Source organism: Atractosteus spatula, chromosome 6 (genome assembly GCF_055471065.1).
Source record: "Atractosteus spatula isolate fAtrSpa1 chromosome 6, fAtrSpa1.hap1, whole genome shotgun sequence".
In the NCBI taxonomy this organism is placed as follows: Eukaryota; Metazoa; Chordata; class Actinopteri; order Semionotiformes; family Lepisosteidae; genus Atractosteus; species Atractosteus spatula.
Genome location: NC_142711.1, coordinates 34,907,813 through 34,930,699, shown reverse-complemented (window position 1 = coordinate 34,930,699; position 22,887 = coordinate 34,907,813). Strand labels below are relative to the sequence as shown.

The 22,887-nt window shown below is 43.2% G+C and overlaps 2 protein-coding genes across 3 annotated transcripts; one reads left to right on the top strand and one right to left on the bottom strand.

Moving 5' to 3' along the window:
• Positions 1–2,550: 2,550 nt before the first annotated feature.
• LOC148832815 (uncharacterized) lies at positions 2,551–7,892 on the bottom strand. The gene is made up of 3 exons (XM_088918639.1): positions 7,706–7,892; positions 6,883–7,067; positions 2,551–5,815 (listed from the first exon to the last, which is right to left on the bottom strand). Exons 1-3 carry the CDS (start codon positions 7,887–7,889, stop codon positions 5,234–5,236), a joined length of 951 nt encoding a protein of 316 aa, XP_088774765.1. The 5' UTR covers positions 7,890–7,892; the 3' UTR covers positions 2,551–5,233.
• Positions 7,893–9,635: 1,743 nt separating this feature from the next.
• Positions 9,636–20,683, top strand: LOC148832814 (GDP-L-fucose synthase-like). Of its 2 annotated transcripts, none has more exons than XM_088918638.1 (11): positions 9,636–9,761; positions 13,432–13,580; positions 14,702–14,816; positions 15,527–15,655; positions 16,054–16,127; positions 16,416–16,549; positions 16,786–16,850; positions 17,156–17,222; positions 17,981–18,060; positions 18,199–18,298; positions 18,927–20,683. In XM_088918638.1, exons 2-11 carry the CDS (start codon positions 13,432–13,434, stop codon positions 18,980–18,982), a joined length of 969 nt encoding a protein of 322 aa, XP_088774764.1. In that variant the 5' UTR covers positions 9,636–9,761; the 3' UTR covers positions 18,983–20,683. The 2 variants fall into 2 exon arrangements, with proteins under 2 accessions (XP_088774764.1, XP_088774763.1); XM_088918637.1 differs by lacking the exon at positions 9,636–9,761 and adding an exon at positions 12,149–12,454.
• Positions 20,684–22,887: the final 2,204 nt, after the last annotated feature.

The following is a 22,887-nucleotide window of genomic DNA, read 5'->3' as shown; positions in this document are numbered from 1 at the left end:
CACAATTGAGTAAGATGGATTTGATTGTAACTTTTTCCAATGGTTTTATCATCATATTAAAAATAATTTTAAAATGTACAGGACAGTGCTCCTGCCTGTCAGCATACGTGTGGATGCGTTAATTTAACCTCTCGGTGACGCTCCACAAAGAATCTCGTTGCACTGTCACCTTCCAACAACACACACACACACACTCCTTCTTAAATGATGCCACACAAACACAATTTGGTAATCTTACATCTCTGCTTGCAAACTGCTGAGTATGCAGTATGTACTGCTGTAAGAGAATGAGAGTCTTTAGTATCCCCGGGGGGGGGGCAAGTTGTTTTACAGCAGCAGTGTTGTTGTACAAACAGGAAAAAAAGGAACGACTATATACATATTGAAGGTCAAGACAGGTATGAATGAGAACAACTCTGTTAGTTTTGGTGTTGGGGAGTCAATAGCTGCGTTCTGATGGGGGGGGTAACAGGAAATTATTAAACAAGGGGTGTGAAGGATCATGCCCACAGAAATCTGATCATAAGTGGGGAAGTGAAACTAGGGTATTTCAAGGGATACATGTGGCAAGCACCAAAGACAGAATTAAGAAAAGCATTTGTTTACTGTCAGTTGAAATCAGAAGATACAGCATGTCTAATGACGGATGCCACCATAGACATAATTGTATCAGAACATTTGTCCAGAAATATTATTACAAAACTTCCAGCAGGACACTTTACACACTTGCATGATGCTGGACCCTAAACCCTCTTGGGAAAGGGCCTACAGGTAGGCCTTAATTTCCACTGGAATAACACTGTTTTGTGAGTGAACAGCTTTAAATAAGAAACTTAATACATGAAATATGAGAACACAGGCAACATGGTAGCACAGTAGTAAGCATTGCTGCCTCACAGCGCTGGGCCTCTAGGTTCATTTCCTGGGTTGCTATCTGTGTGGAGTTTGTATGTTCTCCCCAAATCTACATAGGCTTCTTTTAGGTGCTCTAGTTTCCTCCCTCAGTTCAAAGAGAAACTAGTAGATTAAATGGTTTCTGGGAAAATTGATCCTAGTGTGAGTGTGTGTGCATGTGTTGCTGGCCTGCTACAGTCTGGTGTCCTGTCTAGGGTGAATCCTGCCTTAACCCCAAGGCTTCCTGGAGTAGTCACTGGTCCACTGTGACTCAGAATTGGGTAAGCAGTTATTGAGGATGATCTGGTGTGACAAGAAAATGCTTCTACAAATTTTATACCCCTCATCTGCCACTAGATGGCACTGCAACAGAAGACATCATTTTTATGGCGTTGAGCTTGGCTGTTTCTCTCGTCTTGGTGTGTGCGTTTTCCATCTTCACCCCCATGGTTATCAGTAATAACACCATCATTGAAGAGCAAACTATTTTGTCTTCAGTTAAAGATAAGAAATGGAATTAGAAAAAGGTAGTGCTATGGTCTGACTGGCATTAACAAATCTAATTGTGGTAAGTACGGAGCAGCTTTACTTGGTAATGGAGTTCTGAAAGTCATGTTATATGCAGACTAAGGAACAATCTTTCCAGCAGTGCACACAGCATATTGTGAAAACATTTTATTCAAAATTCTGAAGTCAACCCCATTGGAATACGTTCGCCTTGGCAGAGAAACCAGAACTCAAAGCCACTAAAGTTTAACCCAGAAGGCCACTATTAATCAATTTGTGTTTGGGGCCTTTATTCTAAAACTGTGGATGTGACCTGATGGCCACTCACAGGATTCCCTACTGAAGTAACAGGGAACCCCTGGACCACATCCCACAGCCCTATCCACAGACCTATCCTGAGCCTGGGAAATGACTTGTCCACATGGCCAAGGACTGTTTTACCCAGTGACCCCTGACCTCTGTGCCCCCAGGGTTGCAGACATGGCCCCTGCAAAGGGTGATGCTTCACTTTGGGTCCAGAGGAGCTCGAGTGACCAGGGCCACAACTTTGAGTTGAGGGTCTCGAAGACAGATCAGGGAGCAACAGAAAGCAGACTGTAGTGGTTCAACCAGCAGACCCTCGCAGCCCAAACTCACCACCTGCTGCATGAACCAGGCTGTGGTGCTCCCCTGCCAGACAGCAGACAGGAGCCATCAGGGCACAGGCCAGGCATCAGGGAACCGCGTACCCTGGCACACCTAGAATCAGCAGGTTCATCTGCAAGTAGCCGGTACTTTATTCGTGATGGAGATTTCCCACTGCCCAGGTGTATCTCACTGTGACGGAGATGTGGAAATAAGAGGAGCTCAGACCTGCTGTCTAAGAGTCAGGGCCTGACACCTGGGGAGCAGGCCTGGGTCTACTGTCCACACTGCAAGAGCCTGCCACCCTAACCCCTCCATTATTAATTTGTCCCAGCTGGTTTGAGCATGGTGCTGATTCTGCCAGGGCACAGAGTTCAGTGCCTGTCTGGTCCCAGTGAGAACGGATCTACGCACCCCGCTTTATCACCTGAGCTGCAGAAGAGAAGCTCTGGTGCCTCTCAACTTTGAACTGAAATGGTTATTGGATGTTATATACCTTATCAACATCATCAACAACAGCATAAGTCCTCAAAAAAGTTTAATTGGTTCAATTCAAAATATAGTTAATTTGAGTAAAATAACAGGGCAGTCTGAAAAGACATCCAGTGGGCCATCAGGACAGGACCCATAGCAATGTGCTCTATCAAAGAACTGCCAGTCTTGTGCAAACTCAATAAACCCACATCGTTCTCACATCTTTAATAAAAATCATAAGCATAACACTTGGGGACTGATATTAAACAGAATCAAGGTTGGCATATATAGTAAAATATTTAAGAAAATCTAAGAAATCATTCTTGATTCACTGTAATTTATGAAAATCCCCAGGGAATGCAGTGCATAAGTTTGGTGAGTTTATACAATCCCAGCGTCCTCTGGTTTTTATTCCAGCTGAACTGAGACATAGTTAATGATGCTGTTTGTTCAATTAAATGAACTAATACATTTCTTAATTATGCCTTTTTATTTTGTTCTCAGCTTAGTAACTGTTGGAGACATCAGCATTAAAAACATAGATGAAATGTGCATATTTCAGAGAGTTGAAAGCGATTAAAAAGTTCTAACTAAGCAAACAAACATTTCAATAAAGGATGTAATGAAGACCAGGAACAGCAGGATTTGAAAATGGTTAACTGATGTCTTTCACTTGAGCTCTCAGTTATCCCCTAATCAGTTCAACAAGAACTCTTATTTGCTCTTACACTGTAGATTTTGTGTTGAGCTAGCATATTTCTGGAATAAAAAGTTACACATATCTGACTTGACAAATTTGCAGTTCAATTAAAAAATGAATTGGTTGACTGAATAACTCTGCAAGACGACAAACTAGAAGAGATAAGCCACAGGAACCAGCACTAGTTTGCTTGGTTACAGAGTGGATCTCACCTGGTTTCTGCTTCAAATTGGGCCTGGGATTATGGGCATAACTACATTGTTCAAAATAAAATCTTGCCAAATAACCAATAAAAACATTTACATTCTATATGTATAACTTATCCACAGTGAGACAATAAGCCAGTGGTGACCAACCCAAATTCAAAAGAGTGCAAATCCTTCAAGGATCTTAATTTGACCTAGTTAAGGCAAAATAATCTCAGATAATTGATGAGCCTGAATTATAATCCGACTCCTGTAGATCACCCCCCTGTTTCAGATGCAGGAATGGACATTAAACTCCCTTCAGATGTGCCAGAGCCTCAGAACACGCCACAGGAAGAGTCTGTTCAGTGTAATCCCTGCCACAAGAGGATTTACAAAGCATGTTTTCTGAACAACTTCATTATGATAAATATAACTTTTGTGCAATGCTATCACAATTACAGCATGCCATTTCAATTTTTATTGCATTATACAATCCTTAAATGTTTATTCATATTTCATCAGAGAAAGGAATAGATCTGAAGGTCTAAAGAGCAAACTATTGGATCTGGTAAAAGGAAGGTGGGAAAGAAAATATTACCAAAAGTTTTCTAACTTCTGGTAATAGAACTGATTATTATTATATTGATAAATAATAACAATCCATATGATCTAATATGCATGTGTATTATTATATATAGTACAACATTTTTGCAGACAAAAGCACTGCACCAACTAGACAAGTTTCAGAAAGATACTCTGAAAGGTGGACTTTAGAAGCCCAAAACTCAAAAGCTCATTACTGTATCATGACGCTGTTAGCAGCACAAACTGTGAGAGGTGAGAGGTGAAAAATAAGCAAACAGACTCTTTGACAAAGGTTAATGAGTTTTTCAATGTGGCTGAATTTCTTTCAGCTTTTCTTCACAGAGAATACTGTGAAGAACATCAAAATTGAAAAGATGATTGTACAGACGCAACAGTGATCCCACACTTCTGAAAGTCAGTAGACTTACAGGCCCTGAATGTCAAGGCTTGTCATCAGACATTACGTTCCTCCTCCCTTTTCAATAACAGACTTTCATACTTGCATTTCAATGTAACAGATCAGCCTTAAGAATTTAAATGTATGATTTAACAACACTCACAGACATTTGCCAGCTCTAAATCAATCACCTCTGCAGGAAAATATCCTTATAAGAATCTAAAAATTCTATTAAATAATTTTAAAAAGGGTGCACTAGACATGGCTGTGCTGGGCCCACTAAGAACAAGTCCATCTCCAATTTATTTTACTGGAGTTATTGGCAGTTGATAGTGTTGTCTGTACGTTTTAAACCAGCATTCTGCAGCCTAATTACATGTAGTATTTGTTTTCATTTGAGACCAAATGACACTGAAGGACTCACAATTCTGAAAAAAGCAGAATTACACCATGATCCTGGCTGAAAAGGGGATGGGAATTTGAGGCAGGGCTGAGCACACTGAGGGCACCTCAACATCCTTTTAACACCATCTAATGATCCACACAGGTCTGGATCTCTACATAAGATCTGAGCACAGATCTGGATAGGATCCTGTTAGCACAACAGGACCACAAGTAAGATCCTTACCCACAAAGATCCTTGAATCAGTCACAAGAATAAAAAAATAAGAAGTATCAGAGAAAAGAACAGGCCTGAGGAATGTGTCCAGACAGCTGACTGTGGCCGAATGGTAGAAAGCCCGCTATTGCTTCAGCAGCCAGTTAGTATGACAGCAAGCTCATGAGGTAGGTCTGTCTGGCTGGTGGTCTGTTCAGCGGTCTACAACCCTTCCTTCGGTGAAAGTCTTGGAAGTGGACGGACTCTCACTCTGAGGGTTCACTCTTGTAGTTAGTGCCAGCCTTGCGAGAGAGAGGAGTCCTGTCTCTGTGAGGGGACTGGTGGGGGTGGTCAAGATGGCAGTCGGAATCAGAGAGGCCCTCGGGGGACGACAGGGAGGCAGCAGCAGGGGCGGGGGCCTGCGACTCGAACCCGTGTCCGAAGTGGGGTGGCTGGGACAGGCCGAACTGGGCCTCGAACAGGATGTTCTGGATCTGCAGCTTGGCGAACTGCTTGGCCCGGAGGTTGCCCACCAGTCGCAGCTCGTTGGCCACGTGCTTGCCGAAGATGTCGTCCTCGTCGTCGGGGCGCGGGGGCAGCGGGGCGGGCGGCAGGCCGGCAGCGGCCGCGGTCCTGTAGGCCCGCGTGGCCTCTTGCAGCAGCAGGTCCTCTCGGTGGCGCTTGCTGTGTGCGCGGTGCAGGGTCTCAGGCGCCCTGCGGCGCGACGCTGCCCCTGCCCCTAGACTGGAGGTGCCCCCTGCGACCGTGGGGTCAAGGTCTTCATTGCTGGGGCGCACTTCTCCTCCTTCGGGGTTCCCTTCTGCTCCCCCATTCTCCTCACACAGCTCCTGGAGGACAGCAGTAGGCAAAGATGCTCTCTGAGAAACTGGGATTCATTACCGCGCACCAGACTACAGGGCACGAGGGCCAGCTGGGATCTACCTCAGCCACACCATGTTTTCCACATCTGTTTCAACTCACCCTGGAGAACAGCGATGAAGGCTAGGAAGGAAGGATTAAGTACATAGTTGTTTTAGTCTTCCAGTCTAAACTGGAGGGCCATGGGTTCAAATCCTGGACGGGTGAATTTAAATAATAATTAATTCCTTACACTTATACTTTACACTCCACCACCACCAATGTACAGCCCCCAACTGGATGATGCGAAGGCAGCCATAGTGCACCAGTATGCTCATCACACATCAGCTATAAGTGGGGAGGAGAGCAGAGAGATGAAGCCAATACATAGATGGGGATTATTATGAGGCCATGACTGGTAAAAGCCAATGGGAAATTTGGCCAGGACACTGGGGTATCTAATACCCCTACTCTTTTCGAGAAACACACAGGGATTTTTAATGACCACAGAGTCAGGACCTCAGTTTTATGTCTCATCTAATGGACAGCGCCTTTTTACAGTATAGTGTCCCCATCACTATATTGGGGGATTAGGACCCACACAGACCACAGAGTGAGCGCCTCCTACTGGCCCCACTAACACCTCTTCCAGCAGCAACTTTAGTTTTTCCCAGGAGGTCTCTCATCCAGGTACTGACCAGGCTCACACCTGCTGAGCTTCAGTGGGTTGTTAGTTGTGAGTTGCAGGGTGATGTGGCTGCTGGCAAAAATCCTGTTGATAATCCTCCATTGTAAACGATAACTTGCCGTCAGTTGACTTATCTTGTTAAATACATTTAATGAAAAAAAGAAGCATATATGAAGAGTTGCTACAGGTAGTGGATCACAATCACATAGCATAACAGAACTGCTGTTCTGGCACTGGACATGTTTTATCAAATAGCAATTATTTTAATTTAATTTAGTAACGCTGTTTCTACTTCCCACACAGGTCGTTATGAGACTCTCAGGATATATTCTGTATTGAGCGTGGATACTCAGCTCCCTGCACACTTACCTGCACGGCGGTCTTGCGAGGGACGACCTGCGAGCTGAGGAAGAGGTCCATGTGATGAAAAAAGGGCCACTGCGAGCGGTACACCTCCCCTCCAGCCCCCGGGCGCACCCGAGACCGCTTGACCTTCGCCAGCTCCTTGCTGTAGTACGTCCGCAGGTTCATCAGCTTCTTGTTCACCTCGTTCACTAGAGGGGAGCAGAAGCTGCGTCACCTTATTTGCTTTAGCGCAACTGCATCGTACAACCCCGCTGCGACTAGTCTTGGCATTAAAAGGCTTGACGGAGATTCATAACGTTTACAAAAAAAATGGATTAGAATGCAAACAAATTGCATAAAGACTCTCATCTCTAATGCTTGAAGTAGGCAGAAATCCTAAAACAAAACGATATGAAGGACAGAAAAAAAACGTGTAAAAACGGCTTGATTGAGAGCGAAGTGCATTATTATTGTAGAAGCAACTTTATGCTTCGGACTGTAGCCCGTATAAATACTTGGCAATAATTACTGCATTCCTGGAAGACATGAGCTGCCTGACAAAAAACCGGGCACCTAAAGGGCTGAACGAGAGCTCCTGTTCCCGTTATGCTTTTAACAATAGTTGGAATGTTTTTTCTGTAATAATACAACAAATCGCAAAACACACATTTCCCAGTGTAATGAAAGAGACCCAGACATATAAACATTGAGTGCCATACGAGCGCAGATTAAAGGTTAACAGCTGCAGACGACCCCCGCTTCCCATCTCCCAACACCCCCTCTCGTCCTCCACTCTTCGTTCCGGTGTTTGTTGTGGCGGCTTCCCCGGCCGGCCTGACTCACTTACCGGGCACAGCCAGTTTGGCGCTGAGACGGTCGAGCGCAGCCTGTCGCATGGCCTTGTTGTGGTAGTCCCGGCACCGGCCATTCCACAGCACCTCCTCCGCCTCATACAGCCGGATCAGATCCAATACCCGCTGCCTACTCCACGGGAACTCCGCTTTCACGCCACCATCCATGGGCGCCGCCATTCCGCAGTCACATGACCTGCCCAGCGAAGTCATATGACCGCTGAGGTCCAAAGACACAGTAGGGCTAGAGGTGGATCTGGCTATTTTAAAATCTAATTTAAATTGAACTTAAAAGAAAAAAAAATCTAGACCTAGCTGTAAATTGAAATTATTCACAATTTTAAATTTTCAGAATACCTACAAAAAAACTGCCACACTTACACAGGTACTACTAATGCTGAAAACACAAATGTGAGCTTCTAACTGGGTCAGCGGCAGCTGTCAGTACTAATCTTTATCTTCAAATACCAATGACAGCAGAAGCAGGACAAGCAGCAACTTCTGAAATCTGATGGGATAATCCTACAAGATGGTGTTGTAGGTTATCGGATTGAATTGAAAATCACTATAACCCTTGAACCATCCATTTTCTAATCCTCTTTTCCAGTACAGGGTCACAGGGGAAGGTGGAGCAACAGGCGCAAGGAAGAATACACCCTGGATGGGGTGCCAGTCCATCAGTCCAGGGCAAGCACAGACACAGATACAGCTACACACACACACCTAAGACCAGTCCCAGAAACCAATTAACCTATCAGTATGTCTTTGGACTGTGGGAGGAAACCAGAGTACAAGCAAGTGAAAAAGGTGTATACACTGACACAATTTTAATATTCTCTAAACAATATGAGGAAGCAATTAAAAAAGCAACAGAATGTTAGTATATATTTGTTTAAAATGTAAACTTGAAATTAAGGTGTGTTATTTTTAATTTTAAGATGCTTGACAATGAGTTACTGAAATCAGTCCAGAGGAGAGCAAGCAGATACATTACTGGGCTTCAGGAGGGAATGTTCTACGAGGAATTGAACCTCATTAGTCTTGAGGGCAGGACAGACTATGGGGGTCCCTGATGCAAGTATTCAAAATTATCAAAGGTAATGTCAAAATCTACCTTATGGACATCTTCGGAATAAACAATGAAAAACAAACCTAAGGACACAAATGTAAACTGACTGCCAGCAGCCATTTCACCTTGCAATTCACAACTAGCAACCACTGAAGCTCAGCAGGTGTGAGTCTGGTCAGTACCTGGATGGGAGACATCCTGGGAAAAACTAAGGTTGCTGCTGGAAGAGGTGTTAGTGGAACCAGCAGGGGATGCTCACCCTGTGGTCTGTGTGGGACCTAATGCCCCAGAATAGTAACAGGGACACTAAAAAGATGCCATCTGTTGCATGAGACATAAAAATGAGATGCTGACTCTCTGTGCTCATTAAAAATCCCAGAGTGTTTCTTGAAAAGAGTAAGGGTGCACCCCAGTGTCCTGGCCAAATTTCCCATTGGCCTTTACCAATCATGGCCCCCTAATGATCCCCATATATGAATTGGCTTCATTATTCTGTGCTCCTCCCCACTGATAGCTGGTGTTTGGTGAGTGTACTGGTGCACTATGACTGCTGTTACATCATCCAGGTGGTGCTGCACATTGGATGAAGTGCTATATAAGTGTAAGAAATGCTACTACTACTAATTATTATTATTATTATTATTATTATTATTATTAACTGTAAGTGCTACTTTAAACAAAGTGATGTGGGAGTCTGGAAATAGCTATCCATCCATAATATCAAACCTGGCTTCTTACAAGGATCATTTAACTACCAAACGTAAAATCGATAACTGAAAGCCATACGAATCTGGTAACAACGTCTCGGTTTTTTGTGTTCTTATGAATGTGCTTCAATGTCTCGCCATGCATACCAGGTAAAAAAATACATTTCCCATGAAGCTCTGCTCTTCTTTCCCAGAAGGACATTCGCTAGCGAGAGTAAGCTGGTTAAACAGGATCAAACGAACCACGTAAGCAGTGTGGCTTGAAAATATTAGAGAGTAAGTATACATTAAGTAAAATATTTTCATTGTTTATTTATGACGTAGTTGCGAAATCTGAGTAGTGGTTTAAAAAAAGCAGATTAAACCGATTACCCGTTAGCTCTTCAATTAGACAGGAAGAGCGATAAAATCATTAGTTCTTTGAATGGGACTGGTTAGGCCGATCATGCATTCTTTCTAGAGTGTTATATTTCAGTGAAAAGTCCTAACTAATATTAGGTGTTACGAATGAAAGAGTGTTTAATTGGAAATTACCTGTGAGGGCTTGGTAAAAAAGATAGGTCATTGTCTTACCAACAGGTGGAAAGGCTCAGCCTCCCATTCAATGAGTTCAGACTGCTGAGTGTATTTCCAGTTTACAGTATATTAGCTTTAATCAGAAATCAGAGTGTCCCATATGGAGAAACGTGTCTATGAATCAAACGTTTCTATGTACATCACCGAATAACACATTGTTGTACGAAGTGCTGAAAACCGGCAGCACCCAGTGAATATACTTCCTGTTCGCCTCTGCATTCCTTCTGCAGCCTGAAACCTCCGCAGTTTCCATCAGTCTATTCCTTCAGGATTCCTCTAGTAATCGAGTCCTTCGGTGACTGACAGTCCAGTACACCAGAGCAGTCATCTCCTTTTGGTGTATTCGCGACAGGAGGGCTGTGTAGTGCTGCCAATGATATTTTAAAGTTAACAGATCCTTTCTTGAAAAGCTGCTAAAGCGCTTTATAAGTAATAACAATTATTATTATTGATGTTATTGGTTTTATTAATAATATTTGCGCCCAAGGCAGTATGTAGTTTCCTTCTTTTTATTTCATTCCTTCAATGCCATGAAATTAAAAACACACAAACACAGTTTCCTACAGTATATTGTGCTGTATACTGTACACAGTGTACTTTGTATACGCATTTTACTATAGTAGACGCACTGTGTAAGAGAAAAAGACACGTTTCACAATTAAAGGGAGCGAGAGTGGCTCGCAGCCGGTTCCGCAGAGTTCGCGATGTCCTAACGCCGTCAGCCGTCGAGACTAGTAATTGCGGTGGTAATTGAATTGCCGATCTCTGCTGTATGGTATATACAGTATGGTTTCCCACCACCACTGTAGTTGTGATATAAATTGAGCAGGTAAAGGTTTAGTCCACGCTGAAAGGAAAAGAAAGGAGACGCAACGTTTCCCAAATAAAGCTGAAACTTTTTTCTCTTTTCCTATCACCATGAAGTAAACCTTTACCGTTCCTTTGCAGCCTACACGTGCTGACGCAGCTCCCTACATGAACTTCTTGTGGTATACATGTCTCCACCTTGTATATGAGCATCTGCATCAGCCCCTGCAGGACCCAAAAGGCTAAGCTGCCTGATAGGCTTTGATTCTGTCCCAGGTGTTGTGCTCAGTGTAAAAAAAAGATTACGAACGATGGACTTTTCAGCCATTCGAGCCTGTTTGTTTTCTAGTAGTACACTCCCACAGCCCTTTGCATCAAGAAGTGCCTCTTCTTAGTTTTACAGACACTTCCCTGTAATTTCAACCTCTCATTCAATTTCAATTCAAGCTTTAGTGTTTTACAGCAAAGTCAAACACAACACAATGACAGATAAACATCATCAAAGGGGAAAAGAATACAGTAGTGTTACAGGAGAAAAGAAACAAGAGGCAAGGTAGTTACTTTGCATTGTTTAAGATTGTAATTGCAAGATTGAAAGATTTCCCGAGTCTGTTGGTTTTACACCTGGGGGCACAAAGGCGTCTCTCAGATGGGTGAAGTGTGAATTCACCACTAAGACACTAAGAACTCGTATGTGAGAATGCTGTTTGTGGACTACAGTTCAGCATTCAATTCCATCATACCCAGTCAACTGGTGACAAAGCTCAGGGGATTAGGTCTGTGCAACTCTGTCTGCAACTGGCTGCTGGACTTTCTTATCGAGAGACCACAGGTGGTGCGAATAGGCAATAAAACATCAACACCACTCACCCTGAGCACTGAAACCCCACAAGGCTGCTGTCTGAGTCCAAGGTTGTACTCCCTATTTACTCACGACTGCACAGCAAGACACAGCAACAACCGCATCATTAAGTTTGCAGATGACACCACTATAATAGGACTGATCAGTGATGATGACGAGTCCACTTACAGGGATGAAGTCGTACAGCTGCTTAGGTGGTGTCATAGCAATAACCTGGACTTGAACATAAAGAAAACGAAAGAGCTAATAGTGGACTTTCGGAGACACAGGCCATACACTCACAGCCCACTCAGTATTGATGGAACGGAAGTGGAAACAGTCACCAGCTTTAGTTTTTTGGGAATTCACATCTCTAAAGATCTAACCTGGACTGTGAACACTGACTCTGTCATGAAGGCGGCTCAGCAGTGCCTTTATTTCTTGAGGTGCCTCAAGCGATGGGGGATGCCAATACATGTGTTGGTGAACTTCTACCGCTGCACCATCGAGAGCATCCGCACCATCGAGAGCATCCTCACCAACGGGATCACCGTGTGGTATGGCAACACCTCTTCGCGAGAAAGAAAGGCACTGCAGAGAATGGTCAATATGGCCTAGAAGATCATCGGCTGTGGTCTCACCGAGATTAAACAGCTCTATGAGGACCGCTGCCGTGGTAGAATTCTGGCCATCACAGAGGACAGTCACCACCCCGGGCACGAGCTCTTCACCTCACTGCCCTCAGGCAAGAGATATAAGAGCATACGGACACTTACCACTAGTTTCTTCAATAGCTTCTATCCACAAGCAGTGAGACTGGCAAACACATTTAGCCATCCCCCTCGGACCACACCTACACCATCACCATCTACCTTTTTATGATTTCTTATCTATTGCACATCTCCAGTCATTGTTTACACGTCTGTATTGTTTACATTCAAACTGTCTACATGTTTACTTGAACATTGTCTATTGTTTGTTTGTATATTGTCTTGATGCACTGTTTGCACTTTGTTTTGTTTTTTACACTTGTTTTACAATCGAGAGACTTTCTGTAAGTAAGAATTCCATTGTACCAGTACCGGTTACATATGGCAATAAGGTTCAAGTTCAAGTTCAATTCGCAGTGGAGGAGGTGAGACACACTCCATGATGCTTTTGGCTTTCTTAGTCACCCTCTGTTTGTAAAGGTTGCTTAAGTTGATCTGATTATTCCCGATTATTTTGCCACTTATATTCACTAATTTACCCAGCCTATTACAATTACCAGTACTTATGTTGCCAAACCAGCAAGTGAAGCAGTATGTTAAGACACTTTCAATGAATGATTTGTAGAAAAGTGTAAAAATAGTTTTATGTACCTTAAAGTAGCTGAGTGTTCTAAGAAAGAAGAGTCTCTGTTGGCCTTTTTTATAGATAATGTCACAACATTTGTCTTCATTGCTAGTTATCTAAAGTATTGCCATCACTTCTGTAACCATGTACTGTGTCTTCACCACAGATGACCTTCCTTCCAATTTGTATACTCAGGGAATGTCAGAGTAAATTGGATTACACTCCAGAGAGTTTGTTCTCAAAAGTGACTGTAAGACCAGCTTGAAAATCTCATACGTGTGGCAAGGCAGCTCATTCCTATAGGACATGGGTGTGTGGAAGCAGAACTGGCGCTGTGCTTTCCCTGTTCCTCCCTCACCCGCTTCATTCAGATCTTTCTCTCTCCAGATGGCAGAGCAGTGTGCCAGGCCCTGGCGTATACTAGTGACAGGGGGCACAGGGCTGGTGGGCCGGGCGATCGAGAGGGTGGTGAGAGAGGGCGAGGGCCACGACGATGAGGAGTGGATCTTCCTGTCGTCCAGAGACGCTGACCTGACGTGAGTCTCCTCTCTGGATTGTAACATTATCCCATTGGCAACACTAACTGCCTGAAACGGCTGTAGGAGCAAATCAGAAATAGATGTCATACAAGCCGCCTCTCTTTGTCTGGGAGACTTGCATTATATCCAGTGTCTTTACTTCCCATCTTTCTCTCCCCTTTTTCTCCTATATTTGGACTTGTATGCAGTGTAATTGCCATATTCGTTGAGCTGTTAATTAGTATTCAGTAATTTTCCAGCTTCTCTGACTTTGGTTCTCTGACTAATGTTTTGATACCCAAAAGCACTTGTTCCTTCTATCTGCCTTCTTACAGTCCTCCTCTGTTGTCACACAAGTCAATAATCTGTACCACATAGTCCACTTAACCATCTTACTGCTCTACCTTTCTGAAAGCCTTCAGTGCATTGTAGAGGAGAATGACTTTGTGTCCAGGATTCAGAATTAGAAATCCTCTTCACAAAATCGCTGAAGCTTTTTAGTGTGAGTGTTTTAGTGTCAGCTTCACAAAATCACTGAAGCTGTTGAGTGTTTAGCGATTTGCTCTGCACCCAGTGATTGTGTACAGTACTTGTGTCTTGGGATAGGCACCGTCCTTCGGATGAGACTTAAAACCGAGGTCCTGACTCTGTGGTCATTACAAATCCCAGGGCGTTTTTCTAAAAGAGTAGGGGTGTAACCCCGGCGACCTGGCCAAATTTCCCATTGGCCCTTACCAATCATGGCCTCCTAATAATCCCCATCTATGAATTGGCTTCATTACTCTGCTCTCCTCCCCACTGATAGCTGGTGTGTGGTGAGTGTTCTGGCGCACTATGGCTGCCTTCGCATCATCCAGGTGGATGCCGCACATTGGTGGTGGTGGAGGGGAGTTGCCATTACATGTAAAGCGCTTTGAGTGGAGAGTCCAGAAAAGCGCTATATAAGTGTAAGCAATTATTATTATTATTATTATTATTATTATATTGCTTATCCTGGAAAGGCGCTGTGGTTTAACAGAAAAAACTGCAGGGCTCACGTCACGCGTTTCTTCTTTCCACTGGGGCACTGTTCACGCACTGTGTAGTTGCAGAGTTGATGCATGCAGTGTATGAGGTTACTGTCACCCTGTGTGTGTTAGGAGTGCCACAGAGACGCGGGCTGTGTTTGAGAAGCACCAACCCACCCACGTCATCCATCTGGCTGCAATGGTGGGGGGGCTGTTCAGGAACATGAGCCACAACCTGGATTTCTGGGTGAGCTACATTTTAGGAGGTTGTACGGCTGTAAATCATGGTTTTACCACAATCCAACAGGCTTAATAGGTCATTTTCTTAAGACATGGGATATTTTGACAGTTTCAGATGATTATTCATTTGAGTTTTTAGAAAATCAGGAAGCTGTGGCTTCACCACTCTGTTCTCCTCCACACTGTTAGCCGGTGTGTGGTGAGCGTACTGATGCACTTTGTTTGCCTTCGTGCCATCCAGGTGGATGCTGCACATTGGTGGTGGTGGGATTCCCCATTGTAAAGTGTAATATGTCTGAAAGTGGTCCAGTGATGCTGATGATTTCCTTGTTTCAGTTAAGATCAGAGGTGGAATGAAAGCCAGCCTGGAGTACTGAGCCAGAGCCCAACACCTTTTCTGACTTGAGTTATTTTTATCTTGCACAGATGTCACTAAGCGAGTAAGGCTGCTGTAATATGACAGCATTAATCACATAGCATAAGAACCACTCAATCAATCTCGGACTGCTGCCTATGTCTCCCCATGTTACATTTGTCTTTTTTTGGCATAGTAGTGCACTTTAAAAATTCAATTCTTTATCTTGGTTATGAACACCAATACGAATACAGGAAAAGATGATGTTGAGGAGGCAGATGCTTCTTTTGCAGCTGAAGGAGCCATGGAGGGTTGGTGTTGAATGTGTTTTGGACTGTGTTTATTGTTTCTTATTCCTACAGAGGAACAACATCCGCATGAATGACAATGTCCTCCAGACTGCCCATGAGCTAGGGGTCTGCAAGGTTGTGTCCTGTTTGTCCACCTGCATCTTCCCTGACAAGACCACCTATCCCATCGATGAGACCATGGTGAGAGATGGAGGCACTGCAGCACAAAGGAAAAGGAGCAGGGGGGAATTTCAGTATTGGGGTGAATGGAGAATGGGCCAGAATCTGACCTGCTGAGGAGAGATCATAGACATGAGACTGGGAGGGATGTGGAGCTGTCGTGTCGTTGAGATAAAATTGTCCAGCAGGAATGGGAATGGGGACCATACAGCAGTTCCATTCATTCCCAGGTGGGGGTGGGAAGTTGTGCAGTTTGGGAAGGAGGAGGGGTGATTATCCTGTTCTCTACTGGGCATAAAGAGCAGGGCCAATGCTGCTTTCTGCTATGTGACGGGAATAAGGGAACAGAGACACAAGTTGAGGGTCTTTTTTCCCTATCGAGATAAGTCAGTGTCCTATATGCCCCCTCCCCACCACAGATCCACAACGGGCCACCCCACAGCTCCAACTTTGGTTACTCATATGCTAAGAGGATGATCGACGTGCAGAACAGGTACTATCCTTGTCTGTCTGTAATGACCTTTTGCTGAGGAAGTTACTTGTCCTGGCAATGTTGGCACTAAGATAATTAATAGAGATGGTACTAGTGTATATGTACTATCACTTTCAGTGTGAATGGAAAGTGCTGACAAAAAGGAAAACAAAATTATATACACTGAATGAAACTGTAAGAAAACCGCGTTGTGCTACTTGGTTAGTTTATGTTGTTTGCATCGGCCTTTTTGTCTTTGTATGTGTCTGTTTTTTTTCTCTGTATGATTCTCTGGGGGTCTGTCTGCAGGGCGTATTTCCAGCAGCACGGGGACCTCTTCACCGCAGTGATCCCCACCAACGTGTTCGGCCCGCATGACAACTTCAACATTCAGGATGGCCACGTGCTGCCGGGACTTATCCACAAGACATACCTTGCACAAAGTGAGCCACGCTGTTTGTGTGTCCTCTCTCTTCCTCTCTTCTAAAGCCCTGCCTCACGCAACAGTGAGTTCGCTGCTGTTCACTAGGTGAAGCTCACCTACATAGAGTACTTTCTCTTATCACTCACACACAACATCCCTGCTCCTGCTGTTTCTCGTGTCTCATTGACATTACATTAAGTGGACCCAGTGAGTCTCCCTCCTTCATGTCCCTCTCTTTTTTTTCTTCCTGTCCAGAAGAGGGCTCAAGTCTGACAGTGTGGGGATCAGGAACGCCACGAAGGCAGTTTATTTACTCCCTGGTATGTGTTTTTTGTTGTCATTCCTGCAGAGAATAGACACACTTTTACCTGCTCGTTTGGGACATACTGTAAACAGAAAATATTGTTACATGTGTCAGGGTATTAAAATGTCCAACTTTAATTCATAGTACCTCTGTGAATTGTCTTGTCACTAGTGGCAGTCTGAATGGCTAAACAACTGTACAAATATACATTTCAAATTCAAAGAGCCTTATCAGCAAAATATGTGAATTAGTATAGGTGACACAGCAGTTGCTGGCACAGTTACTTCAGATTGATTGATTGTGTGTGTTGTGGTTTTCCAGGATTTGGCTCGTCTGTTTCTCTGGGTACTCAGAGAGTATAAGGAAGTAGATCCGATAATCCTGTCAGGTGAGAATGTTACTTTAGCAATACCGACCATCACATTGCACTGACACATGAGCACTGTATATTCACATATGCACTCTACTCATCAACTGAGGTCGGGACAGATGTGCAGATGCTCTTTTAGCATTATTTTCTAAATAAAAATGTAAAAAAAAATGAAATTCAAATATCATGATGCTTTAGTCACAGAAAAAAATGCAGTGCTATCCGGAGTATTTAAAATCCCCAAAACTTTCAAAATCAATTTCCTTTCCAAAATTAATATTTAACTTCTTTTCCCCCCCCCAATTTTAGTAGTACTCATACTTATTTAAAAGGTTGGGTGTTGAAACTACTTGACAACAAAGAATAAACAAAAATACATTTTTCTCAAAATCTTTTCAGAAAGAGTCTTGACACTGTCAATGTCAATTTTCAGAAAATTCTTCTAAACATCAAGACTAACTTCAAATGTCAAATCTTTAATGAAGGTATTGTTTGCCCTCTCTTATAGACACAATAGCTTCTCAGTGACAAATGGGTATGTCCTATTAAATTAAACTTTGCATTGTATCTAAGTTGGCAATGATCTCCAGGGAATTAAAGTTCTAGCTGCCCTGCTAAACGTGGATGACAATAGATTTCTGTAACATTCCAAAAGGTTGAATTTTCTTGACATACCTGGTCAATATACACCCCTTTGTAATTCTGACCCATGTTATACCAGCATTCTTTACTGTTGCAGTGACCCTGTACTGTTTGTGTGTTTTGTGTTGTTTCAGTGGGTGAGGAGGAGGAGGTGTCTATTAAAGAGGCAGCAGAGTGTATTGTGGAGTCTCTTGGGTTCAAAGGTCAAGTGGTGGTATCCTTCACTGAGCCAAAACTACATTGCAGTGTCTGTACAAATACCACACCACCTCCCCATGTCAGTTTTTATTGAGTACATTGTCATCCTTTTACACTGCCGTTTGCTGTTTCTTCCTCCTTGACCTGACACCAGTTTGACACCTCCAAAGCAGACGGCCAGTTCAAGAAGACAGCCAGCAACAAGAAGCTGAGGCAGTACCTCTCTGAGTTCAAGTTCACCCCCTTCCGACAAGGTTAGGGCAAGCTGGCTGATCTTTGCTGCATCGCGCTTCACTGTATCCATCACACTGAACTTCACAGTATGACTTGTTTATCGTTGTTTCTGTTACTGCTCGTGAATTACTATCCACGAATTACTAGAAAGCTCTTTGCCTGCTGACTCTCTGTGCAGCCACAGCTAGGGTTTTTTTACTGCTCCGTTCCTCATCAGCAGGAATGCTCAACAGGGAGGTGATCCTTGTATTGCAAAGCTTAAGGAGACTAGGAAGGTGACCACTTCAGAGACAAAACTACAGCTGTTATTCTGCTCTGGAGAAGATAGTGTTTTAAGCCCCTATTATTTTAGGTCTTCATGTATGGAAAGAAAGGTTGACTAGGAACATAAGACCCAGTTCTTACACTACCAAATATTTCCTGTATAAATGTTTTTTTTAAGGGTTTCTAGGACTGAAGCTGCAGTGTTCGAGTGAGGCCCACCTTACTGCCTTGATTACCTGTAATGTAATGTACCAATCTCATTCTACACTGTACTGAGGATTAAATTTTAGGATCATACACCTGCAGTTTCCAGAACAGAGTATAATAGCACACTGTAAGCAGCACCATGGAAGCCAATATCTTATTCTCCTTTTCCTCTTTCAGCTGTGAAGGAGACCTGCGACTGGTTCGTGGCCAACTATGACACAGCCCGGAAATGATGCCTCTTTTGCCTTACTAGAGGAGCAGCTGTTCGTCAGTTTCAGCTACCTCAAGAAAACACAGATCGTTCTGGGACATGGATTCTCAGACTCTTTTCCTGGGGGGATTAGGATCTTCAGTTTTTGTCTAAAAACTGAGTAGCAGTAGTCAATTTGTTAATCTAATTATTTCCTTAGACAACTTCACCTTAACACACTTAAGGTGTCTTACTTAGAATCTTCTCTTTATTAAAGGTACAGTTATCTATGTAGCATCTTGGAACCTGGTTATGAATATTAAAATTATGCAGTTAGTTAATTAGGCCATTTTTGTAACAGAACAAGGACTGAAGAAACACCAGAAGAGACAGTCACTAGACCCCCTAGGAACTGAGTCTTTGACCCCTGTTCTGGGACAGATAGGGAAAGAAATCAGCTGTAAATACAGAGCTCATATTCATAATTGCAGCCTTGACAGACTGAAACAGTTAAGAAACATGACTTTGGATTGGAAGAAACAGTAACAGTTAGAAAGGACACAGGTTTTTAGCTGGACATAATTTTATCAATTCTGAACATGTTTCTGACCCTGAAAGTTTGAAGTTCATGTGGTGTGGTCCAGTGGTTTTCTGGTTGGTGGCTATATTTGGTTTGTGGGTCTTCCATGATTCTCTTTGGCGTTAACAGCTGTAGTTGTCTCTCTGATTTCTCTTTCTTGACTTTGGGTCGCTAGGTGTACTCAACAGGATCAGGGTCGATCGCCTGTTCTTCTGTTAGCAGCACACCTGGAGGTCACAGAGGGCGGACCCTGCTATCCCTAGCTCACTCCTGGGCCTAGAAGATTACAGCTTTATCGGGAGCTCAACATTCTCAATGAATAAAAGGGCTGCAGTAATCAATTGAGTCAATTATTGATTTAGCTAAGTCATTAGGAGATCAAACCGAGATGAGAATCAGAGGGCTTCGTGGCTCTTCAGGAACATGAGTGAGGTTCACTGCTCTAGTTTATTCATGTGGTGGACGTCGTGCCACCTACCCTAAACCTATAATCCCTCTCTGTGCCACTATGTGCTTTTTTTGTGTGCAGACATCACCTTTGCTCTCACACATTTCTTTTCACATTTTTATTTTTTCATACAGAGGGACCAGCTAATGGAGGAAATAGGGTGCATCAACTACAACTGCTAACTAGAGCACAACCTCTTCAAATCAAAAGGATTAATGAATGATGTAACTAGTGTATAATAATTAGAAATGTCAATTTGTTTCTGAGGTGATTTGGTATAGGGTTTGTAATGTACAGGGCTGTACTTGTTAGGTGTTGCTGCTCAGAAGTGCTGGAAAATTTTAAAAAAGGCTGTTTTGGAGTTCTGTCAGTTTGGACTGAGGTATCTCCATTCAAACAGTGGGGTGTTACGTCCTCTGGTTCGGGGCTGCTTAGGGCCTAATGTCTTCTAGCTCAGATGTCCATTACTTGAACGGAATTTCCCAAATTTGCCTTTTTTAATGTTTTCAAGCCTTTAGGATCTGAAAGCTTTGCATAAAAGAATTAAGTAGTTCATTTAAGTAAGTGACATCTCATCTCCAAACGTAAAAGAGAGTGCGGCTCCTGTGTAATGCAATCCAAAAGCTGTGCTCAGGGAAATCGAGTGCAACTCTCAGCAGATGAGTCAAGTACATCAATTGATGTTACGTTGAATAAAGTGTGTGTGTGTGACATTGAACTCAGAAGCTGGGAAGTTTTTGTATGCTTTAATAACAGATATATTAAAACATTAGTTTTGTATATTGAAATTAAACTCTATATAGCAAATATGTAATATTTGTAGGGTACATAGAGCAAGAGTTTAATACAGTTTCTTCATTAATTTAACTGATTTGGCTGCACATACCTGCTCATTAAAAAAAATTAGAATCAAAACCTATTTTTATTCCTATGTGATTTAAAAGGAAATCATGTTTTTCCATGTCTTCAGTATGTTAGAATCTAAACCAGGAATCAGAGACTTGCAAGAGAATTCCAGAGATCCAGGTTTTTTCACTTTCTGGAGAGGGAGAATCTCAATGACCAGATTCCCTGTTACAGCAGGAATTATCAAAAATAATAATTGCTTACACTTATGTAGCGCTTTTCTGGACACTCCACTCAAAGCGCTTTACAGGTAATGGGGACTCCCCTCCACCACCACCAATGTGCAGCCCCACCTCGATGATGTGACAGCAGCCATAGTGTTCTAGAACGCTCACCACACATCAGCTATTAGTGGGGAGGAGAGCAGAGTAATGAAGCCAATTCATAGAGGGGGATTATTAGGAGGCCATGATTGGCAAGGGCCAATGGGAAATTTGGACAGGATGCTGGGGTTACACCCCTACTCTTTTCCAGGATGTCCAGGATGATACTGGGGCATTAGGACCCACGTGGGCTGCAGGGTGAGCACCCCCTGCTGCCCCCCAGTAATACCTCTTCCAGCAGCAACAATAGTCTCCCATCCAGGTACTGACCAGGCTCACACCTGCTTAGCTTCAATGGGTTGCCAGCTGTTAGTTGCAGAGTGATATGGCTGCTGGCTACAAAAGCAGATGCAGCTGTTTATGTCCACCATTTTTATATCACAAAGCTTATTCATTTTACAAGAGGCTGTTTATTCTAACAGTTGTTTTTACTGTTCCCTGGGCTATCTTAAGGATCCAGTCAGATTCACCCTGTGCTCTACCTCCTAAGTCCCCCTTATTTGTTCCTCCTTTCCTCTCAGTAACTTTTGTGCTCTCAATAACTTTTGTCATTGTTACTGGGTTTAGCTTCTGAGAGTCAAGGCCAAGTGTTCAATCCGCATAACCTGATCCTTTCAGCTAACAGAAAAAGAGAAAAACCTAAATTGCACATTCAGTATTTTCATTAAGATCAGCCTTTGAGTTTTGAGAACATCATCAGTTACAGAGTTGGACTCGGGCAAAAGGTTCCACAGATATATCGTGCACAAGAAAGTGCCTTCAGCCACTGTGTGCAGTATGGCCTGAAAAGGTTTTTTAATCTTTCATTTTATACACGGTGAAGAAACAATTGGCGATTCCAGGTTTCAACCAGTACCATCTGGTCCAACAGTAAAGCTCACACTGGGTAAAGGTAAGACATGCCTCTTCAACATCACTGCAAGTCTGTGGCTGTCTGCTGAACTGCAAGGGTCACTGGCATGCCAACTGTAGGAAAAGAGAAGTGGTCCTGACTTCTTCACAGCTCCCTGTTAATTATTGTACAATGCATGGGGAATTGCTACCATCAGCTAGTGGTGTAGACCACTTTTAAATCAAAAGATGGTAAAGAAAACAAGTTTTTCATTTTGAAGATTTCAGAATAGTTCTCAAAATTCCAGTCTTCAAAAGGAGTCTTCTGTTCAGCATTTTCTCCCAATTCAAGCTTCCACCTAATTTAAAACCAATCCAGAAATAGGATCCTCTTTATCTTCAACAAGAACAGAGTTTAAAATAAACATTTGAGCAGGATAACAAGCTAAGTTTAGCCTCAGCTGTCCAACAATCTTAATCATTCCCAATGTTCTTTCCTTGTGTAAGACAATACTATACAAAGGCCCCTTCTCTGCTTAATTCATCTTTTGTATCCCTCCTCTGCCTCTCCACCTTTGTAGCTGTTCATGGTCTCTCCTCTCTCTATTGGGGTCCCAGCCTCCTAGATCTACAGTATGCCCAGGAGCTTGGTCCGCAACATTGCAAGTAAAGCCAAATTTACTGTGACTAAAATACTCTAACATTTTCAATGCACTTAATTCTGGGGTGGTGTTATTCCTCTTGAATTACTTTTTAGTACAACTACAAACAAGAGACTGTGGTCACTGCTTTTGACAGTCACAGCTTTTCTGTAGTGCTACCCCATTCCCCACACACACACACACACTGTACATTGAAAT

Excerpts from the sequence above, each read along its gene's own strand:
- LOC148832815 (XM_088918639.1), bottom strand. The coding sequence starts at position 7,889 with ATGGCGGCGCCCATGGATGGTGGCGTGAAAGCGGAGTTCCCGTGGAGT. Across the intron at positions 7,068-7,705 it reads CGCCAAACTGGCTGTGCCCG|TGAACGAGGTGAACAAGAAG; the intron begins GTAAGTGAGTCA and ends GCTCCCCTCTAG. Across the intron at positions 5,816-6,882 it reads CTCGCAAGACCGCCGTGCAG|GAGCTGTGTGAGGAGAATGG; the intron begins GTAAGTGTGCAG and ends GCTGTCCTCCAG.
- LOC148832814 (XM_088918637.1), top strand. The coding sequence starts at position 12,269 with ATGGCAACACCTCTTCGCGAGAAAGAAAGGCACTGCAGAGAATGGTCA. Across the intron at positions 15,656-16,053 it reads ATCCCATCGATGAGACCATG|ATCCACAACGGGCCACCCCA; the intron begins GTGAGAGATGGA and ends TCCCCACCACAG. Across the intron at positions 17,223-17,980 it reads AGATCCGATAATCCTGTCAG|TGGGTGAGGAGGAGGAGGTG; the intron begins GTGAGAATGTTA and ends GTGTTGTTTCAG.